Source organism: Leucopleurus acutus (genome assembly GCF_964270905.1).
Source record: "Leucopleurus acutus genome assembly, chromosome: 16".
NCBI lineage: Eukaryota > Metazoa > Chordata > Mammalia > Artiodactyla > Delphinidae > Leucopleurus > Leucopleurus acutus.
Window position 1 is genome coordinate 6,376,282 of NC_139158.1, and position 23,466 is coordinate 6,399,747.

The window sequence follows — 23,466 nt, forward strand, 5'->3', positions numbered from 1 at the left end:
AATCAGCCTGAATCTATACTCCTTAGTGCGCCATCACCATCCCCTCCATATCCTGTCTCTCCCTCAGGAGCCCTCTTGCCAATAGAATCCTGATGGATCATCCTGAATGTGCAGGGATGGTGGCCGAGGTACAGCCAGGCTCTCTTGTTGTATTAATAATCCAGGAAGATGGTGTGGTCACCAAAGAGCCGCTTGAAAAGGACATAGAGTGGCCCAGTGATCTTACCTCCACCAGCTCAAGTCCACCAAACTTTCTCATTCCCACTTGGCAAAAAGCACTGTCTTGGTTCCAGGGACATGATGGTGACGAATACCCAGACTGTGCACAAGCTCTCAATCTGGTGGGGGAACTAGGTAAGGAATCCAACAATGGTGATGGACATATTAGAACTGTGTGCAGAGGACAGAAGTTCGCCAGATGAAGAAGAGGTTATATCTGTTCAAGGAAGTTGGTTAGGAAAGTCTCTAAAACAGTGGGTTCTGTCTGAGCTGGGATTTGAAGGATGAACAGGAGACTTAGAGAGGAAACAAGGACATTTCTAGGCAGAGGAAACTGCATGGGTAAAGATCTGTAGACCTAGCTTGTTGGAAGAATTTCAGGTATTTTAAAGTGTGGGCAGTTATGGGGACAAGGATAGTTTAGAGGAGATATGGTCAGTGGCTTTATGTGAGTTTCTGTAATAGTTGGGCTTACTGATAACACTGATTGAGTTGATATTGAATTGTCACAGATACCAACTCAAGGGATGTCAAGCTGGAGTGTCCCTGATGCTTTGCCAACCATCAAGGCAGGGAGGGCTCATGCAGGTGGAGCACAGGTGGCCCTTCTACTGGCTGCAGCTCCAGCTCCACCCCCTTCCCAGAACATAAACCTTCCAGCCTCACTGAATCTCCACTGGCCAGGAAGGGAAACTCCACACTCAAAGGCCTGCAAAGAATAGCACACACAGCTGAAAGGAAACTCAGAGGAGGGAAACTCAGAGGAAAGTGGCCATGGACCCAATCTCAAGCTTTTCCACGGAAACCTGGGTTCTCCTGGCTACCATCCTGGTGCTTCTCTATATGTGAGTAACTTTCCAGGCTTGTCTCCTCTGTGATCTTGGACTTGGGGTGCCAATCAGGTCTCCCTTTCCTTGTCTGTTTTGAAGATCCAAATTAATGGACCAGAAGTTGCTAAAGCTTTGGGTACTACCAAAAAAACCCCTTTTCCCCTTTCTACCTAGAATGAGAATCTCCAAATCGTGGAAGAGTCAAGTAACTAATAAACATGATTAATTCCCTGGAAGATTCCTGCCTCAACTTCTCAGGAACACTCAAATTGGAAACATTTATCAAGTATTCATTCTAGGATTGGGACGGTGAAGACTTCAGCTGCTTTTATCTAATCATCATTACTTTTTGTGGGTCTCACAGTGCAGGTGGGAAAGGAGGTGATGAGTGAATGTAATATCACTTTTGGAATCACTGTTATTAGTTATCACCTACATGTTACCTCCCTAGGTTGACTGTCCAGTTCTGAGTCAGTGACTGGCCAGCTCCAGCACTTACTACACAATCCCTGTGACCTGGTTTCCTCTTTCACTTTATAGATATGGAACTTATTCACATGGACTTTTTAAGAAGCTGGGGATTCCTGGGCCAACACCTCTGCCTTATTTTGGAAATATTCTGTCCTACCAAAAGGTGCGTGATGTTTGAGCTCCAGCTTTGCTTCTTCTGGTTGCAAATCTCAGCTGAGTTCCATGATAAAATTTCCCCTTCTCAAGAGAAAGGTCTGAAGTTTCATGCTTTCCAGAAACGACACCATAGGCTCCACTCAGCACATGGCCAAGTTTACCCCATGGTTCCATTTTCAGCTGTTAGGAGCCTCAGGTTTTGCAGCCTCAGACAGCCCAGCTCTCTAGCTGATTCAGCACAGGACTTGATTTTCCACCTGGTGAGTATTGTGAAGAGGATTTTCTTTCTGCCAGGTGCAGATTCCCAGGAAGGCACCATCCCCTTAGTATTAGGAGAAAAGCATGAAGGGGGTGCCCAGCCATGACTCATTAAGCTGTGTACACTACAGTCAGACTTTCCTTTTGCTAGCATGTGCTGTGGGTACCCTTTTAAAAGAAATTCCTCCTGGATTGATTGGAAACTTCACTTTCTGAGGCAACCCTAGTACTCACCGTTGAGTAATTTGCACATACTTGAATTCCCTCAAGAACTGCTAACCTCAGCAGTTATTTCCATGCTCTAATCCACCTCTCGTAACGGTGACTATTTTGGAGATTTGAGAGATGGAACAAGAACTTTCTGCTTTACTTCTGTGTCTTCAGAGGAGGCACCTCATGGATGAGTTTGAGCAGAGAGAGTATAACGGAGACTGGATAGTGGTTGTCTTCGACTTCAGATATTTAACTACTAAATGAACTGTGGTTTAAAAAACAAAAAAACAAGGCAGAATTACTTATGGAAAATCACTAGAAAGGACAGGATTTGGCAAAATTATTAAAATTTTAATTTAACTGAACAGAATGTACTAGGTGGCATATGGACTATGAATTCTGGCTGAGCCTTGATATTAATCCAGCTCTGATGCCTTGCCCAGGGCCTGGCCCCTGAAATGAAGGTCACGAGCTACGTCCATGTGTCCAGGGGGCAGAGCCTTGTGTGCAGGCTGCTCTCTGGCTCAGATTTCCTTTCCTGCAGACATAAGCCTTGTTTCTCAGATCCTGATTCTCCCAACTGAGGTCTTCATTGTCTCATTACTGCCTGTGAACTTCATGAACTTTTTTCTCTCTGAAAAAGCAATAATTTATTTTCCACCTTTCCCAGATGAACTCCTTAGTAGATGCACTCCGAGACCCACATTTCTGGGACTTTCTTTTGCATAGTTAAACCATCAAATATCACAGCAGAAAGTTAGCTACAGGAAGGTTTTTGTTGTTGTTTGTTTTTAAGTTACAGAAGTGAAAACTCAGGGCAAGTGTTTTAATTGCACTGTCCTTTGTCCTTTGTGTAGTTGTGGTATCTCCCCATCTTTTCCGTGCTGAGCTGGAAAACTAGAAGGCGATCTACTTTGTCATTCATTCATTCACTCACTCACTTTATCACTCACCACACGCCCTAGATGTTTTGTTTACTGCTAGACCCAAAGAAGTTACTGGCGCCTTAACTCCCTTATTCTGCTAGAATTCTAGAGGGGGCTCATGAGATAAATGAAAAGGCTGCTTAACTAGGAGATGCAAGTGTGTGTAGGAAACTCTTACCCTCAGCTTCAGTTTTCTCACTTGTCCCTGGAGGATTAACTCAGAGGGTTATGAGATTTTAGAGACAACACGGTACTCAAGCAAAAACCCTCAGAAAGACAAGGAGTAATTAGTATTCATTGACAAGGATAAGTGTTTAGTATCTACAATACTCAAAGAAAATTCGAGTGATTTTAAATTCTCCATTTCAAATATCTCCTCTATTTTGTCTTCTTTCCCCTAAGATGTCTCTGAATAAGTGTTTCCTTGCATTTGCCAGTGGGAAATAGGAAGCCTGATATCATGCGATTCAAGTAATTTTTGTCCTAATTAGAGGTAAAGTTCAATACATTTAAACTAATAATCCAATTTTTTTTCTTGCAGGGTATTTGGGATTTTGACAATAAATGTTTTAAAAAGTATGGGAAAACGTGGGGGTGAGTATTCTGGAAACTTCCATTGTGTAGACTTGTTATGATGTGGTGCCCCCTTGTGGTGTGGAGGACAGTCTCAGTCCAGAGCTTCCTAGGATGAAGTCATCTATCATAAAGCTTTGGAGGCTTGTTCTACCAGGGATCCCAGATGTCACCAGGTGTCCAGGTCCACAGTCTGAGTCAGGCCTGGAGAGTCACAGGTCATCACTTTGCTCCAGACTTTGAGGCCCAGGGACTCCTAACATCACTTTATGCCCAGTACCTTGCTCTTCCCCCCTTCGCCATTTTTTCCTTCCTTGGGGCACCTTTAATTGCATAAAATGCATTATTCCAGAACATTCGAATATCTGCTCACAAATGTATGCTTTTATCGTCTCCCACATGATTCACTTTTAATTAAAAACCAAAACTCCTTTACCTAAATTTTGGATTTAATATGTCCTTTTCAAAGAAGGACTCGGGGGTATAGGTAACAAGAAAAGGAAACCATTTCTGCTCAGCTTTTTAAAAATGTCTCTGCACTTATGTAGTTTAGTTTGTTTTTTTTTAAGTCAAGACTTTTCAGTAGAAGTGTATACTGGTATTGCTTTAACTACTCTATTCCTCTGACTTTGAAGAGATGTGGGATATTTCTAACCCAGAGTGTTTCCGATGGGCTGAAGGACTTGATGATTTTGTAGAGTGACCCCAGCTGATTCCAGTGGCTGGTCCCTTTTGCAGCTGCTGGAGGTTTGGTGCGAGCAGCAGGAGAGGTGTAACGTGGTGACTATTTGCCAAAAGCAAGTGGGAGAAAGTTCTTCCTCTCTGTACCTCTTCATCTTCTCTCATCAAGTTATCAGAAACCATAGGGCTCTGCTGAGTTGCCATGGCCCCAAAAGGCAACGTGATTGCGTGGAAAAACACGTAGCACTGGATTGCCACTGGACCAGCTCCAAATACCCCTCCAACATTTAGTACTTTTGAGCTCTGGATGGAGTCACTCTTTCATAGTAGATCCCAGTTCTCTTTTTAGAAAATGTTTCTCATGTTTAGGTGTAAATAAGAACCACCTGGGAGGGCTTGTTAAAGATTAAGCCTTGGGCCCCACCCGCCAGCAACACTGAACCTGGAGGATCTGGGATGGGGCCCAAGAATCTGAATTTTAACTCAGAGTGTAAGAAATACTAAGGCTGGAGTGACATCATGAGTATAAAGGGTTACCCCAAACCACTATCCCTTCTCCACCCAGGTGTTTTTGAAAAAACATGATGGGAAGAAGGGAAATCATCCAAGAAATATGGTCAGTCAGATGAAAAAGCAGATTAAGTGCCTCCTCAATCCCTTCTGTCACTGCTTCAACACTAAATGCACATGACACTCACTTAAACCCTCTCAGTTTTAGTTCTCATCCATTTTTATATGTGATCACAAAACCATTTGAAATTCCTGTGTGAAGTCAGAGGAATAATAGGTAACATGTAGAAAACCTTCCATTGTGTTCTAGCCATTGCAAACGATTGATAGAGGAAACAAAATGCCAGAAGACAGTGTGATTAACTTAGAGTCAGCCTCATGCCAGTGGCCCATTCCCATGAACGGGCATCCTGACAGTCAGGAGATCAGGCCAAATTGAGATGTGTCACATCTGAGGAGTCAGCTTTGTGTGGTACATGTGTCAAAAGTGGGCCTGCCTAGCTGCTGATGGATGTCACCTACATGGAGCCCTAGGCCCTCTTGGAACCCCTGTCGAAGAATAAATATAAATAGTGAAAAGAAAATATTTTGAAAATGAATTTATACATGTTCCTCTGAATTAATTTATTCTCTCGGTCCTTTTGTTTCAAATCCTTGATGCTACCAAGGATATCTCCTTGTTATTTAAAATATGATTTCCTTTAAAAAAGTATAAAGTAAGCGTATTTTTGAAAATAGAGCAAAGAAACCTTTCATAATCCTACTTTCACTTTTGAGCATTCTTAATCTTCTTCCATTTGCAGACAAATTGTACATATTTATGATCAGTGTGTCTACAAGTTTCAGCTATTACATCATTGCATTTTTCATGCTTTTGATATATCTTCAAAAATGACAGAATGGGTGGACTCCGTAATTAATTATTTTTTTGTTTCAAGTTAATTAACTTGCCTTCAATTATTTACTAAGCTAACTTATGTTTTGATATGAAATATTTTAAAGCCCTAAGAATTATGAAGTTGGTATAGGAAATACCCATACACACGCCACCTAGACCTAACCCATGTTTTAATGTTATTTCTAACCATGATCTCTAGGAGTAGGGATTATGTAACATCTAGTTGAAAATCTGGACTTCTGGTTGTGGCTCCAGCTGCAGAAACTGGCTCATTAAGTTTAATCAGCTCTGTTTTCCCTACACAGGTTTTTTGATGGTCGACAGCCTGTGTTGGCTATCACAGATCTAGACATGATCAAAACAGTGCTAGTGAAAGAATGTTATTCTGTCTTCACAAACCGGCGGGTAGGCATGCATTTTAAATTTTTAGTTAATTAATTATTAAACTTTCATTTTGAAATAATTATAAATTCACAGCATGTTCTCAAAAGAAAAAAATACATGTTATGTACCCTCGTCATGTTTCTCCCAATGATAATATCTTGAAAAATTATAGTACAGTATCAAAGCAGGAAATTGACATTGATTCTATCCACAGAGCTTATTCAGTGTTAATCAGGTTTTTGTGCACTCATTTTTGCGTGTGTGTTGCTGTATGAAAATTTATCATGTATTTAGGTTTGTGTAACTACCTCCATCAATATACAGAACTATTCCATCACCATAACGCCCCCTCCTACTATTCTTTTATAGTCACCGTGAGTACCTTGTCTTTTCCTCTTATCAGGGTCTTTAGCACAGCAAATTTTTTTTTTTTTTAATTTTGATGAGGCCAATTTTGTCAATTTTTTCTTTTATGGGTTGTACCTTTTATGTCAAGTCTGAAACCTCTACCTAGTCCTAGGTTCCAAAGTTTTTCACCCTTATTCCTCTAAACAGTATATAGTATTATGTTTTACAATTAAGTCTATGATCTTTTTTTTTTTTTTTTTTTTTTTTTTGCAGTACGCGGGCCTCTCACTGTTGTGGCCTCTCCCGTTGCGGAGCACAGGCTCCGGACGCGCAGGCTCAGCGGCCATGGCTCACAGGCCCAGCCACTCCACGGCATGTGGGATCCTCCCGGACTGGGGCACGAACCCATGTCCCCTGCATCGGCAGGCGGACTCTCAACCACTGCTCCACCAGGGAAACCCAAGTCTATGATCCATTTTGTATTGATTTTTGTATAACATGTGAGCTTAGGTCAGAGTTCTTTTGTCTTTGGGGTTTTTTTGGGTTTTTTTTTTGCCTGTAAATGTCTGAGTTGTTCCTCCACCATTTGTGGAAAGACTCCTTCCTTCATTAAATAGCTTTTGCACCACTGTCAAAAATCATTAGGGCCTATTTCTGTGGGTCTATTTCTTACTCTCTGTTCAGTTCATTGATCTATGTATCTATCCCTCCCCCAGTACCACACAATCTTGATGACTGTAGTTGCACAGTAAGTCTTAGCAAGTAATATCCCTCCCACTTAATTTTTTTCAGAATTGTTTTAACTGTTTTAGGTCCTTTGCCTTTCCCTACAAATTTAGGATAAGCTAATCTATGTTTGCAAAATACTTGCTGAGGTTTTGATAAGAATTGAATTAACCCTTACATCAACTTGGGGAAAATCTATATTTTTACTAGGTCACATCTTTGAATCTATGAACATAGTATTGTTTCTCAATTTATTTAGGCTTTCTTTGATCATTTCACAGCAGTCTGTAGTATTCAGCATAGAGATTTCATACATGTTTTGTTTTATTTACACCTAAATTATTTCATTTTCTTTAGAGTGATTGTAAATGGTACTGTGTTTTTAATGTGTTGTCACATATTCATTGTTATCATATAGAAATGGGGTTGAGTTTTGTGTGTTGATCTCATATGCTACTAACTCGCTCAGGTCATTTATTAGTTCTAGAGGTTTCCCTATTATTTCCTTGAGAATTTCTATACTGACAATTATGTCAACTGAAAATAGCAACACTTTTTTCTTTTCCAATTGGTATGCCTTTCATTTATTTTTCTTGTCTTGCTGCACTAGCTAGAACTTACTGCACTAGTTCAAACTTTTTATAATGTAGGAAAAGAATGGTGCATTTTTCCTGAGCTTTCACCACCTAAAATTTTTTATTTGTTTATTTTGGACCAAAGAATTGTATATACTCAAGGTGTACTCAACATGATGCTTTGATATATGTATATGCTGTGAAATGATTACCACAAACTAATTAACACATACATCCCCCCTCATGATTACCTTTTGTGTGTGAGTGGTATGAACGTTTGAGATCTACTCTTTCAGTAAATTTCAAGTGTGCATTACAGTATTATTAACTAGAGTCACCATACTGTAAATTAGGTCTCCATTTATTCACCTGATAACTGAAAATTTGTACCCTTTGATCAATATCTTCTCCCCCTCCCCCATCCCATCTCCCACTAGCCTCTGATAAGCACCATTCTTCTCTATGTTACTATCAGTTTGAATTTGTTTTTTTTAGATTCCATATATAAGTGAGATCATGTGATATTTATCCTTCTGTGTCTGGCTTAATTCACTTAGTGTGTTGTCCTCAAGGTTCATCCATGTTGTAGCAAATGGCAGGATTTTCTTTTTTAAAGCTGAATAACATTCCATTATACATATAATTATTCACACACACACAAACACGCACACATTTCTTTATCCATTCATCTGTTCATCTACATTTAAAGGGATTGTAGGTCAGACTTACTGTTGCCATTTTCTTAATCCAGGTGTTTCATAGATTCTTTGTTTCTTCTTTTTCTCTTCTTCTTGTGTCCTTTGTTATTTCATGATTTTTTTATAGTGGTATCTTTGATTCCTTCCTCTTTATCTCTTTATCAACTATAGGTTTTACTTACTGGTTAGTGAAGCTTACAGAAAACATCTTATACATACATATAACAGCCTATTTATTCTCATTCAAAAGCTGAATGTTTTTACTCTCCCTCCCCTACTTATTTTATGTTTTTGATGTCATAGTTTATAGTTGATCCTTGAACAGTGTTGGGGTTAGTGGTGCTAACCTTCCCTGTAGTCAATTTGCATATAACTTATAGTCCGTCCTCTGTTATGTGGTTCCTTTGTATTTGAGGTTCCTCCGTCCGTGGTTTCATATCCACAGATTCAACCAATCATGGATCATGTAGTACTGTAGTATTTACTATTGAAAAAAATGCACCTGTAAGTGGACCTGCATAGTTCAAGCCTGAATTGATTAAGGGTGAATTGTACATCTTTTTATATTGTGTATCTATTAACAAATTATTTTAGCTATACTTTTTAAAAACTCTTTTGTCTTTTAACATTTGCCCTAGAGTCATAAGTGACTTGCACACCACCATTACAATATTACTGTATTCTGAATTTGACTGTATATTTACATTTACTAGTGAGTTTTATTATTTCATATGATTTCATGTTACTAGTTAGTGTTCTGTCTTTTCAGCTTGAAGACCTTCCTTGTAAGGCTGTTCTAGTAGTGACAAATTCTTTCTGCTTTTGTTTGTCTAAAAATTTCTTTATTCCTCCCTCATTTCTGAAGGATCCCTTTTTTGGGAAAAGTATTCTTGGTTGGTTATTTTTTCATTAAATGTTTTATATATTTTAACAATGAACTCATTTGGGCCTGGGATATTTTATGGAGAGATTTTAAGTTAGTACTTCAATTTATTTACTTGACCTTTGCAAAGTACTGACTTTTTTTTTTTTTGCTATAGTTTTTTTGTTTTGTTTTGTTTTGCTTTGTTTTTGACATATGCCCTTTATCAAGTAGAGGAAGTTTCCCTCTCCTCCTAGTTGATGAGTTTTCATCATGAATGGGTGTTGGAAATATCCGTTTTAAAACAAAATTTTATTTTGGAAGAATGTGGAAATTTCCAAGCAGCTTGGTTTGATAAGCCAGTCCCAAGTTGAGAAAGAGAATTACCTTTTTTCCTTCTTATCCTGGGCAAAAAATATAGGGGAAAATGTTTTTTGTGTAATTGCATTATTTCTTCAGACTAGCAAATAGATTCCTAATCTTTCAAGTGCTAAGCACTGTTTTTAGAAACAATCACCGTATCAAGACATCCTTTTTTCCACTTGCTCAGGCTTTAGATATATGTAAAGACAGAACTTGTCTGAGTCAACATACACTTTGCCAAGGCTATCTGGCTATCTGTCACCAATACCCTTGTACTTTGCACAGCCCAGGAGGATGAACTAGGTCTTATGCCTGTCTATTCCTCTGGAAGAACAGTTTTCCTACTATGTGGGTCATTTCATTTAAAAGGAGATTGGCATATAAAGTCTGGAAATGATGTCTGGTGGCTGGATGTCTCCTTGATCCTCGCAGGAAGCTATGCATTTGGGATAAATATTTATTGAGCATCTAGCATAGGGCCTGCTTCCAAGTAGACAGTCACTAAATATTTGTTGAATAATTGGTGCACATTGAACACAATTTCCAAAAATGTCGAGACTTTCAAAACTTATGTAGGGTAAAATGTGTTTTTTTCAACTCTAGACGTTTGGTCCAGTGGGAGTTATGAAAAATGCCATCTCACTGGCTGAGGATGAACAATGGAAGAAAATACGATCATTGCTGTGTCCAACCTTCACCAGTGGAAAGCTCAAGCAGGTAAGAAAAGAAGAGGACTTTCAATTAGAAACTTAAAGAATAAGGTAGGAAATAAAATCACAGTCCTTATCCAGGGAGGAGGCTACTAAATTTGAGCTTCCTAAAATAGCCTTTTATCTTCACCTCCTAGAAGAGACATTATGAGATTCCTTATCAAATGTCACTGCTCCATTCATGGGAAAGTCAGGTCCTTCTAGGACTTGAGTCACCACATTTAACCTCGGGTGGTGTTTATTTTGTGTCTAGATGTTCCCCATCATTAGCATGTATGGAGATATGTTGGTGAGGAACCTGAGAAAGGAAGCAGAGAAAGGCAAGCCCATCACCGTGAAAGAGTAAGTAAGGGTGAAGCTGCTGGTACCTGAGCTCCACTGAGACCCTCCAGCTGCCTGCCAGGGAGCCAGATTCCCACTGCTGAGTTACGGTAGTGACCAGACAGAAGTAGGTATGTGGTGGTACAACTCCCAAAGGCCCATCCCAGAAAGAGAGGTGGCTCACCAAAAAAAAAGCAGGACAGGGCTTCCCTGGTGGCGCAGTGGTTGAGAGTCCGCCTGCCGATGCAGGGGACGCGGGTTCGTGCCCCGGTCCGGGAAGATCCCACATGCCACGGAGCAGCTGGGCCCGTGAGCCATGGCCGCTGAGCCTGCGCGTCCGGGGCCTGTGCTCCACAACGGGAGAGGCCACAACAGTGAGAGGCCCGCGTACCGCAAAAAAAAAAAAAAAGCAGGACAGCCAGGAGAGAAGGAAGAAACGTGACTGCACCCATCTTGAGTGTGGATGGCATGGAATGGTGGCAGGGAAGAGACTTGGTACATACTGGTAGGCAGTGGGTGACGTACAATCATCACAATATGGAACTCGGAACAACTTAGATCTCTTCACAATCTGGCTGAGGACACCTGCAAATACTGAATGTTAAATCTTGCCACCACTCCCCTTTCTGTCAGTCCAAAAAGACAGAAGGCCTCATACAGGCTATGGGTAGGATGACCATAGAATTGATCATTTTTACTCTATACCTTTTACAGAAATGAGTCTGCCCTCAGGTCAACCACAGACCACTGGAGTTGAGGAAGTGTGGGTCTTTAAGGATCCTTAGCAGGGGTGTAAGACAGTGAGGGATGATGTTCCTGGCAACTCAGAACAGGGTGCTGCTGTTCTATAATTCACTGAAGAGGAATCAGCTCTGAGTGCACACTCTATGGTGAGGCAAGACTCAGATCAGCGTCCCCTTTCTTGACTCCCCCAGGATGTGTTAAATTTATACACTTGGTTATGCTCAGACACAGTCCTTATACACCTATTATTGCCTGTAGTCAAAACACACTACTGTACTTTGTCTGATTATGGGTGTCTATCCCTCTATGACTGAGCCCTTGAGTTTGTGGGGAGACGACTAACTTGCCTTAGTGTCCCCAGCCCTCCTGGCACAGGGCCAGCTGCATCACTGGCACCTCAGACACACCTCATGTGTGAGTAATAGTAGCATCGACTCTTCCATGGACCAACAGGTGGTTCTGAAAGAGTGTGGCTCTCTACTTGCCTTGTCTGGGCATCTGATTTCACATGCACTTCTTGTTATATGTGTTGGGTAAGGAGAGTAAAGAGGTGTTGATTTTAGTTGTTCATATCTTTCTCTACGCAGCTTCTTTGGGGCCTACAGCATGGATGTGATTACTGGCACAGCATTTGGAGTGAAAATTGATTCCCTCAGCAACCCACAAGATCCCTTTGTGGAATATACTAAGAAGCTCTTGAGATTTGATTTCCTTGATCCACTCCTTATCTTTTCAGGCATGTGGACCACTATATTTCTTTTTCTTTCCTTCGTTCGTTCGTTCGTTCCTTCCTCCCTTCCATCTCTTTCTTCCTTTTATAGATATCTATATTGAGATATAATTTATAGACCATGTAATTCACCCATTTAAAATGTACAATTCAATAATATTTAGAACCTAAGTGTCTATTGACATATGGATGAAGAAAGCGTGGTAGGTATATGTACGTGCGTGTGGGTGTGTGTGCGCGCGCGCAGTGGAGTTCTAGTAAGCCATCAAAAGGAAGGAGATCCTGCCATTTGCATAATGTGGATATACCTTGAAGGTATTACGATAAGTGAAATAAGTCAGACAGAGAAAGACAAATACTTAAATGCTAAATCAAAAAGAAGAAAATCAAACTCATAGAAGAACTATTTCATAGTTTTGATTTACCAGAAGTGGGGTTGGGTGGTGGGGGAAGTGAATGAAGGTGGTCAAAAGGTACAAACTTTGAGTTATAACATAAATAAATACTGGTGGTATGATGTGCAATGTGACTACAGTTAAAACTGCTATATGATATATTTGGATGCTGCTAGGGCATAGAGCTTTGCTTACTGCACCTTTGTGGTATAAGTTTTGAAATCAGGAAGTATGAGTCCTGCAACTTATTTCCTTTTTTTTTTCCCCCAATATTGGTTTGGCTCTTCTGGGCCCCTTGACATTCCGTATGAATTTTAAATTCAGCTTGTAAATTTCTACAAGGAAGCCAGCTAGGATTCTGACAGGGAATGTGTTAAATCTGTAGATTTGCTATCTTGACAATGTTAAGTCAAGATAGCAAATGTTAAATATTAAATCCTGATACATGAACGTGGGATGTTTTTCATTTACTTCGATCTTTATTCCAACAATGTTGTGGTTTTCAGAGCAGAAGTTTTGCACTTTTTTGTTAACTTATTCCTAAGTATTCTATCTTTTACTTTATTATAAATGGAGTTATTTTCTTAATTTCACTTTTGGATTACTTATTGCAAGGTATAGAAATACAATTGATTTTTGTGTATTGGTCTTGTATCCTGAAACCCTGCTGAACTTGTTAATTAGTTCTAATAAGTTTTTAGTGGAGTCTTTATAACTTTCTATATACAAGATGATGTTATCTTATGATAGAGATCGTTTACATCTTCATTTCCTATATGGATACGTTTTATTTCTTTTTCTTCCCTAATTCTCCTGGCTAGGACCTCTAGTACAATGTCGAGAAGAAGTGGTGAGAGAAGCTTCCTTGTCTTGCTCTTAAACTTAGAGGAAATCATCCAGTCTTTGACGATTAAGTATCGCGTTATATGTGGGTTTTTCGTAGATGGCCTTCATCAGGTTGAGGAAATTCCCTTCTGTTCCTTTTTGCTGAGTGTTATTATCACAGGAGGGTGTTGGATTTTGTCAGTTGCTTTTACTGTATATTTAGATGGTCATATGGTTTTGTTCTTTATGCTATTGAAACTGTGTATTACACAACCTTGCATTCCTTGAATTAAACCCCCCTTTGTTGTGGTGTATACCTCTTTTTATATTTTGCTGGATTCATTTGTTGAGGATTTGTGCATCCATTTTCATAAGATATGTTGGTCTGTAGTTTCCTTTTCCTATGCTATCTTTGCCTGGTTTTTGTATCAGACTAATACTGGCCATATAGAATGAGTTTGAAAGTGTTTCATCCTCTTCTATTTTTTAGAAGAGTTTGTGAAAATTTGTTGTAATCCTTCTTTAAATATTTGGTAGTATTCCCCATTGAAACCATGTGGACCTGAGCTTTTCTTTGTCAGATTGTTGTTTTTTTCTTGATTACTAACTAAAACTTTGTACTTCTTACAGGTCTATTCAGATTGTCTATTTTTTTTTTTTTGCGTCTGTTTCTGTAGTTTGTGTCCATTTTATCTAAGTTATCGTATTTATTGGCATAGAGTTGTTTATGGTGTCCTTTATAGTCCTTCTCATTTGTTTAATGTGAGTGGTAGTCTCCCTTCTTTAGTTTCGACACGGGCAATTTGTCTTTTGTCTTTTTCTCTTGGTCAATCTAGCGAAAAAGTTCTTTTAAAAGAATCAACCTTTTGTTCCATTGATTTTCCTCTATTGTTTTTTTTATTCTCTAGTTCATTAGTTTCGGCTCTCATCTTTATTGTTTTCTTCCTTCTGTTTGCTTTAGTTTTTGTTTGCTCCTCTTTTTTCAGAATGTTAAGGTGGAAAATTATTAGGTTATCGATAGGAAATTTTTGTTCTTTTAAAATGTAGGTAAATAAAGCCATACATTTCTCTCTGAGCACTCCCTTTGCAACATTCCATCAGTTTTGGTATGTCTTGACTTCATTTTTATTCACTTCAAAGTAATTCCTGATTGCCCTTTTGATTTCTTCTACAACCCATTGGTTATTTAGGAGTGTATTGTTTAATTTCCACACATTTGTGAGTTTCCCAATTTTCTTTCTATTATTGATTTCAAATTACATTCCATTATGGTTGAAAGACATACACTGTATTAAATCTATCCCATTATTTTTTTGAGCACCATGATTAACTGAGGTAGCAGACTATGGTCTGTTTTATCCAAAGAAACTGTAGTTCAGTAGATAAAAGTCAATGAAGTCCAAAATGTAATCCTGTTCCTCTGGTCACGTGAAAGATAGAGGGAGGACCACTGATCTCACTACTATAGTGATGACCCCTATATGTGGACTTGCCCTTGCTCAGGCCTTGGCTTGGAAGTCTGAGCAAAGGTCATAGAGGGACTGATCCTGATTGAGAACCCTGGTGTCTCTTACTCTCTGATCGGTAGTGCAAATTATAATTGCTCCAGGTAAATTTTGCATTTTTACTCTGCTTTCCTTTTATCTTTTCCCTTACAGCACTTTTTCCGTTCCTTCGTCCAGTCTTTGAAATATTAAATCTCTCTGTGTTTCCAAAAAATGCTGTGAATTTTATCACAAAATCTATAAAAAGGATGAAAGAAAATCGCCTCAAAGATAAAGAAACGGTAAAATCTGGTGGTGGTGACATGAGGGTGTTCACCTTTTGGTAATTTATTGAGCTGTATACACATGACTTATGCACATCTCAGCATTTTTAAAGGTAGGTAGAGAACTACAGATTTTAGAGTAGAAGAGTTCTAAACTTTGGGGGTAAATATATAATTTACCTTTGGGGGTAAGTTCTTTGGGGAAGAAGATAAGAAAATGAGTCAGAGAGAAATGTTTAAGTTTAAAATAGGTGTGCCAATTAGTATATCACTGCATAAATATTGTTGAGTTAAGACTTTACCATTTCCCTTCAATAAATTGTCAAAGGATAAAAATTACTGTTTATAAGTGATTTTACTCATATTTCACCAAATATTAGATTGGCAAAGAATCACTTCAAATCCGATCCTCCTATTTTATAGATTTCCAATGGAATGCCCCATCAGGCACCTGGCGGAGTGTAGTCTGTGTTAAATTTGAGCCCTCTCATAGGCTGGAGTGGGCAGGGGTCTTCTGCTGGCAATGAGGCTGCAAGCTGGTTAAGCCAGCTTTGCCTCATGAGGCCTGGAGGCCAGCACAAGGACGTCTGCAGGTCAGGGGGACAGGGCTGGGTATCCCAGGAAAGCACTGAAAGCTGTGTAGCAATCTGGAAGGATGGGGCTCTTGAAGGTGCTTCTACACAAGCTGCCAGTGAACTCTGCAAATGTGTGGGTATTAATTTATGTGGCTGTTCCTTAAGAATTAAAGCTGGAGGGAAAAAAAGATTGAGGTTTTTTCTTCTTGCTCTCCTGAGCAAACAGGTATGACAGGAGAGAGAGCAGGTAACTCTTTGGTTAAGAAGCTGTTTCAAAAGCCAGAGAAACCAAAGATCAGAGAGAGTGAGGACCAAAAAGCAGATGGACATGATGGCTGGGTTTCTCTCAGGGAAACATCATGATCTCCAAGATTTGTAGGTGGATGTTTTGGTCACTGAGGACTTAGTCAGTACTCGTCAGCCTTCTGCTCTTTAAGGGGTCGTATTCTCAGGGAAGAGGTGTGAAATATGCACTCCTGATTTATCTCTGACTTCACAGGTGACTTTCAGTCGTTGAAATTTCTCTTTCTGCTTCTAGCACCGAGTGGATCTTCTTCAGCTGATGATTAACTCTCAGAATTCCAAAGATGTGGGCACCCGTAAAGGTAACCAGGGAGAGCTTACGAGGGGCCGCTGTGGGGAGGCGCAGAGCTAGGGTGTGGTTCTAAAAATGTGCAGGAAGTTTTCCAGGCAGCTGGAGATTTTTGCCAAATTGAAGGAAGACACGTGGTCAGACAGAAATGGTAGCCAGAGGTACTTTCTAGAAGTACGCAGGCACAACCTTGTTCAGAGCTTGAAGGGCAAGTATAACAAGGATATCATGCCCATCAGTCAGTCATGGTCTGTGGATCACCTATAGCCGAACCTCTGGGGAGCTTGTTTCCAATGTCAATTCTCAGGCTCCTCTGGACCCAGTGAGTCAGAACTTCTGCCTGGAAATTTGCATCAAGGCTTCATCCCATCAGGAGGAACATTGCCCCAGTGTTGATGACCTTAACTTGGAACACTTGGTTAAAGTTGTGTTCACTAGCTTAGTCTATTGTAAAGTTCAATTTTTTCCTTTGTCATTAACAAGCAGCTGGTGGGAGAAACCTTTGAGACTTGAAATATAGTGTTCCTCTTCAAATTGTCACCCACTAGTTTTACCATCCACGGATGGTTTTTGACTGAAAACTTCATTACTGTGATGTTTGCAAAATGAATTTGTAATTTCATCATTCTTCTGTATTTATCAGTTGATGTTCTATTTTAAGGGAGAGCTTTCCATTCTCCCCCATCATTTATTTATTTATCTATATCAGTACATTCTCATGTGTAATTTACTCTCATATCTTTTTTTTTAACATCTTTATTGGAGTATAATTGCTTTACAATGGTGTGTTAGTTTCTGCTTTATAACAAAGTGAATCAGTTATACATATACATATGTTCCCATATTTCTTCCCTCTTGCATCTCCCTCCCTCCCACCCACCTTATCCCACCCCTCTAGGTAGACACAAAGCACCAAGCTGATCTCTCTGCGCTATGCGGCTGCTTCCCACTAGCTATCTATTTTATGTTTGGTAGTGTATATATGTCCATGCCACTTTCTTACTTCGTCCCAGCTTACCCTTCCCCCTCCCCCTATCCTCAAGTCCATTCTCTAGTAGGTCTGTGTCTTTATTCCCATCTTGCCCCTAGGCTCTTCATGAGCTTTTTTTTTTCTTTCCTTAGATTCCATATATATGTGTTAGCATACAGTATTTGTTTTTCTCTTTCTGACTTACTTCACTCTGTATGACAGACTCTAGGTCCATCCACCTCACTACAAATAACTCAATTTCATTTCTTTTTATGGCTGAGTAATACTCCATTGTATATATGTGCCACATCTTCTTTATCCATTCATCTGTCGATGGACACTCAGGTTGCTTCCATGTCCTGGCTATTGTAAATAGTGCTACAATGAACATTGTGGTACATGACTCTTTTTGAATTATGGTTTTCTCAAGGTATATGCCCAGTAGTGGGATTGCTGGGTCATATGGTAGTTCTATTTTTAATTTTTTAAGGAACCTCCATACTGTTCTCCATAGTGGCTGTATCAATTTACATTGCCACCAACAGTGCAAGAGTGTTCCCTTTTCCCCACACCCTCTCCAGCATTTATTGTTTGTAGATTTTTTGATGATGGCCATTCTGACCGGTGTGAGATGATATCTCATTGTAGTTTTGATTTGCATTTCTCTAATGATTAATGATGTTGAGCATTCTTTCATGTGTTTGTTGGCAATCTGTATATCTTCTTTGGAGAAATGTCTATTTGGGTCTTCTGCCCATTTTTGGATTGGGTTGTTTGTTTTTTTGACATTGAGCTGCATGAGCTGCTTGTAAATTTTGGAGATTAATCCTTTGTCAGTTGCTTCATTTGCAAATATTTTCTCCCATTCTGAGGGTTGTCTTTTGGTCTTGTTTATGGTTTCCTTTGCTGTGCAAAATCTTTGAAGTTTCATTAGGTCCCATTTGTTTATTTTTGTTTTTATTTCCATTTCTCTAGGAGGTGGGTCAAAAAGGATCTTGCTGTGATTGATGTCATAGAGTGTTCTGCCTATGTTTTCCTCTAAGAGTTTGATGGTGTCTGGCCTTACATTTAGGTCTTTAATCCATTTTGAGTTTATTTTTGTGTATGGTGTTCGGGAGTGTTCTAATGTCATACTTTTACATGTACCTGTCCAGTTTTCCCAGCACCACTTATTGAAGAGGCTGTCTTTTCTCCACTGTATATTCTTGCCTCCTTTACCAAAGATGAGGTGAACATATGTGCATGGGTTTATCTCTGGGCTTTCTATCCTGTTCCATTGATCTATATTCCTGTTTTTGTGCCAGTACCATACTGTCTTGATTACTGTAGCTTTGTAGTATAGTCTGAAGTCAGGGAGCCTGAGTCTTCCAGCTCCGTTTTTTGTTCTCAAGATTGCTTTGGCTATTCGGGGTCTTTTGTGTTTCCATACAAATTGTGAAATTTTTTGTTCTAGTTCTGTGAAAAATGCCATTGGTAGTTTGATAGGGATTGCATTAAATCTGTAGATTGCTTTGGGTAGTAGAGTCATTTTCACAACGTTGATTCTTCCAATCCAAGAACATGGTATATCTCTCCATCTATTTGTATCATCTTTAATTTCTTTCATCAGTGTCTTATAATTTTCTGCATACAGGTTTTTTGTCTCCTTAGGTAGGTTTATTTCTAGATATTCTATTCTTTTTGTTGCAATGGTAAACGGGAGTGTTTTCTTAATTTCACTTTCAGATCTTTCATCATTAGTTTATTCTCATATCATTTTTAACTTTGATTCTAAAATTCTCTCAGGTTTGCCCACTGGATCCCTTTTAAGTAGGCTCCTGTATCCTGTTTTATTTCTTTTTTTATTCTTAAATGGTTTTTTTTCCACTAGACTATTCTTAGAGCAGTTTGGTTCACAGCAAAATTGAGGGGAAAGTACAGAGATTTCAAACATACATCCTCCCCCCACCTACACACAGCCTCTTCCACTGTCAAAAGATCACATCAAAGTACAATTGTTACAGTCAATGAACCTACACTGACATATTATTACCACCAAAAGTCCATAGTTTACATTAGTGTTCATTCTTGGTGTTGTCCTTTTTATGGGTTTTGACAAATGTACAATGACGTGTATCCACCATTATAGTATATAGAGTATCATTTTCTGAGAACTTCCTCGCTTTCTTTTTTTTATTGGAGTATAGTTGCTTTACAATATTGTGTTAGTTTCTGCTGTACAATGAAGTGAATCAGCTATTTGTATACATATATCCCCTCCCTCTTGGACGTCCTTCCCATCCCCCACCATCCCGCCCAACTAGGTCATCACAGAGCACCGAGCTGAGCTCCCTGTGCTATACTGCAGGGTCCCGCTAGCTATCTATTTTACATATGGTAGTGTATTTATGTCAAACCTAATCTCCCAATTTGTCCCACCCTCCCCTTTCCCCCTGTGTCCACATGTCCATTCTCTACATCTGTGTCTCTATTCTGAAGCAAGACGTTCCAGGTATCTATTCTGTTTCCCTTAACTAGTCCTGAAAGGAGCTCTGGTTTCCTTTAGTGAGAAAGTGTATTTAGAAATCAAAACCTGGGATCTAGGAGTGTTCATTTCTACTATGGTTTCTTTGCTTCTACATCCTTTCGGTGGACAAAGATAAGACCATCCAACATATCATCAAATATATTTACACAAGACTGATGAACATAAGTATTTCTTTTTTTTGTTTGCTTGGTTTTTTAAATTTATTTTATTTATTTATTTGTGGCTGCGTTGGGTCTTTGTTGTTGCGCCTAGGCTTTCTCTAGTTGTAGCGAATGGGATCTACTCTTCATTGCGGTGCATGGGCTTCTCACTGCGGTGGCTTCTCTTGTTGTGGAGCACGGGGTCTAGGTGCACAGGCTTCAGTAGTTGTGACACGGGCTCAGTAGTTGTGGCACATGGACTTAGTTGCTCTGCGGCATGTGGGATCTTCCTGGACCAGGGCTCGAACCCATGTCCCCTGCATTGGCAGGTGGACTCTTAACCACTGTGCCACCAGGGGAGAACCAAGTATTTCTATATCTACTCATAACCAGTGATGTAAACAGAACGTCTCTTTAAAACAAGAATGCCCTCGTTTTTAGTTTATTTCCATGATATGAATACTCACACTTGGTTAATTTCAAGATACCAATGGTTTGACAACCATCTCACAATATTGTTAGATTTTTACAGATTGATTCTTGAGAGAAGGATGAGATGACTCTAGCACACCACTATAAATATATCCACAACTATGTCCCTGTCTATCTATCTGTCTATCTATCTATCTACTTATCTATCTGACATCTATCTAACTACGTGGTCCAATACGAATTTCCATAAGAAATATTCTATATTTGCACTGTTCAATACAGTAATCACTAGACATGTGGCTATTGAACATATGGGTAATGCCACAGAAGAACTAAATGTTAAATTGTACTTAATTTTAATCAATTAAAAGTTAAATTAAATAGCCACATACTAGACAGTACAGCTCTAAACTTTTAGTATCCTAGGGTTTATGCTAACTGGGGGAAAGAATTTGATAGTTGAATTTACCCACAACTGCTTCACAGAAATCATCATGGGGAAATCAGAACTCTGTAGATCTTTCTTCCACTCATTTTGTATTGTTTTAGTTGTGAATTACATGATTGGGCAGGTACCATGTTGATCTGAGTGTTCTAAGTATCTAGTATAGTCCCATCAAATAGATTGGAGCCTGACCATGCTTGGATTTTCTCAGGAGAAAATAAAAATGGAGACCAATTTATAATCACAAGGGCTGTTTGCTGAGCACAAGGGAGAGCAAAGAGAGGGGGCTTGTACTGAGGAAGATGACATTCAGGTCATGATTGAATAAGCATTGCTAATTCCACTCCCTGGGTCCTATTTTTCTATATTGTATGCTGGCCAATGCCCTTCTAAGGACACATTCTTTCTTCTGCTATTTTAATGCCATTGATTAGACTAGGATCAATCAGCACTCTTCTAGCTTTTTTTTTTTCTGTAGTTTCTGTATATCTGTGATCATCCATTTGAAGACTTGTGCCCCAAGTCTTCTATCAATTTTCCCTACAGTACAGCCTTAGTATTGCAAACTTTCTCAAAAAAATTCATGTTATACTTTAGCTAGAATAATATAATTTTTTAAAGGAAAAACATGGCTACCCCATACTGTTTGTAGCTAAAGTGCATTTAGGATTCTCCAAGGGGCATACTGATAATGCTGTGTGTGTTAGACAGAAATGCTATGTCTTGAAATTACTCAGCTGTGTTGGTGGAGACTGTGGCATAACCAGGAGCAGAGGGCCAAGTATAGTACAGACCTTGAGGAAAAAGTGGATTAAGAAAAGTTTTGCCTGTTTCTGGCTCTGTAAAACAGACATGAGAGTGCAAACCACTCCCAGTTTCGCTCTGAATTGCTTTTCCATTTTTTTCCCTAGGGATTTGGGAGTCTCATTTGGATTTCTCATCCTCTAACCTGTGATGTTTTATATTGACATGCTTTACCTACAATGTCTCTCCTCCCCTTTTAGCTCTGTCTGACCCAGAAATGGTGGCCCAAGGTATTATCTTTATTTTTGGTGGCTATGAGCCCACTGCTGAGGCTCTCTCCTTCCTTTTCTATGAATTGGCCACTCACCCTGACATCCAGCAGAAGCTGCAGGAAGAGATTGACGCAGCTCTCCCCAGTAAGGTGAGTGATGATACCTGGAGAGGGAGGGGGAAAGTGAAGCCTTAGCACAAATGTCTCCTTGCCACTTCTCAGGAGATTTTTGCAAAAAGCATAAGTATCAAAGTTTTCACTTGTGCTATTTAGGAAGGACCTCAAGAGTCAATCACAAAGGGGGAAAACGTAGGTAATGCGTACTACTCACAGAAATATAAGTGGTTTGAAACAAGTGCTGGTCCTGGCATATCAGTTATCACAATAATGCCACATAAAGATCACAAAACCTCGGGGCTTCCCTGGTGGCGCAGTGGTTGAGAGTCCGCCTGCCAAGGCAGGGGACTTGGGTTCATGCCCCAGTCCGGGAAGATCCCACATACCGCGGAGCGGCTGGGCCCGTGAGCCACGGCCGCTGAGTCTGCGCGTCTGGAGCCTGTGCTCCGCAATGGGAGAGGCCCGCGTACCGCAAAAAAAAAAAATCACAAAACCTCAGTGGCATCTAACAGTAAGCATCTATCGCTCTAGTGCCCACATAGTTATCTGCTGACATTGGCTGGACTTGCTTGGTTCTGGCTCTTGGCTGATCTAGGCTGGCCTTGTCCAAGCTGGCTAGGCTGACTCAACTCCACACTTGCTCCTCCTGCCTCTCAGTCTCCACGTGTCTACTTCTCAAGGCAATGGTAGATGGCAAGAACCAAAAGTCCAATCATATGGGTGATTTTCAAAACTCTCCTAGCATCACACTTAGCCAGATTTCCACTGGTTTAAAGCAAACCACCTGGCCAACCCCAGAGTCAGAATGGGAGGGAACCACAAAGGTAGGTGGCAAAGGGCATGGACCCAGGAAGGGCTGGAGAACTGGGACCATTAATTCAGTCTGCCGCCCTGGGTACACTGCAGACTAGGAGGGGCCTTGTAACAACAAAGGGCTTAAAGTAGGAAACAGAGGACGTGAGTTTGAGTCCTGGCTGTGGTTTTGGACAAATTTTATCACCTTTCAGGGTCCTGGGTCCTTCAAATATAAGGTAAGGATAGATTGTAGTGCCTAACTAAATTAGAGATGATCTGTCTTCTCTGGTAAACCACATATTGCAATTCTTTTCATTGTAATAAGATGGTCACCAGGCAAGAGAGAATTGCTAAAGCATTGTCTTCTCCCTCTTTTATAATAATACAATGACAAGAGCACTATTGGCCAACATTTGCTTTTTTACTATATGTGTCTGTTCTAGATGCTATTTATAAACGAATTTACTCTTCATAAAATTCTGTATAAGTCAGGAGAGGCTAAGTTATGCCTCAGCAGCAGATGAGCCCTCAAATCTCAGAGCTTTCATAGCAGAGGTTTACTTCTAACCCACATCTACATGACCAACATGGATTGTTAGTGGAGGATGGGAGAGGGCAGCTCTGCTCCACAGCGTTACTCGGGGGTACAGGCGAAGAGGCTCCACCTTCCTGTA

General features: G+C 39.9%; 1 protein-coding gene across 1 annotated transcript in view; it reads left to right on the forward strand.

The window, feature by feature from the left end:
- Positions 1–993: 993 nt before the first annotated feature.
- LOC309973314 (cytochrome P450 3A29-like) overlaps positions 994–23,466 on the forward strand; it is a gene marked incomplete at both ends in the record, with an annotated part of 29,563 nt that continues 7,090 nt past the window's right edge. The window contains 10 exons of the mRNA XM_082857491.1: positions 994–1,064; positions 1,590–1,683; positions 3,615–3,667; positions 6,041–6,140; positions 10,295–10,408; positions 10,655–10,743; positions 12,054–12,202; positions 15,075–15,202; positions 16,298–16,364; positions 21,870–22,030. Of these exons, the coding sequence (XP_082713617.1) occupies positions 994–1,064; positions 1,590–1,683; positions 3,615–3,667; positions 6,041–6,140; positions 10,295–10,408; positions 10,655–10,743; positions 12,054–12,202; positions 15,075–15,202; positions 16,298–16,364; positions 21,870–22,030 (1,026 nt within the window). The remainder of the gene's footprint in view (positions 1,065–1,589; positions 1,684–3,614; positions 3,668–6,040; positions 6,141–10,294; positions 10,409–10,654; positions 10,744–12,053; positions 12,203–15,074; positions 15,203–16,297; positions 16,365–21,869; positions 22,031–23,466) is intronic.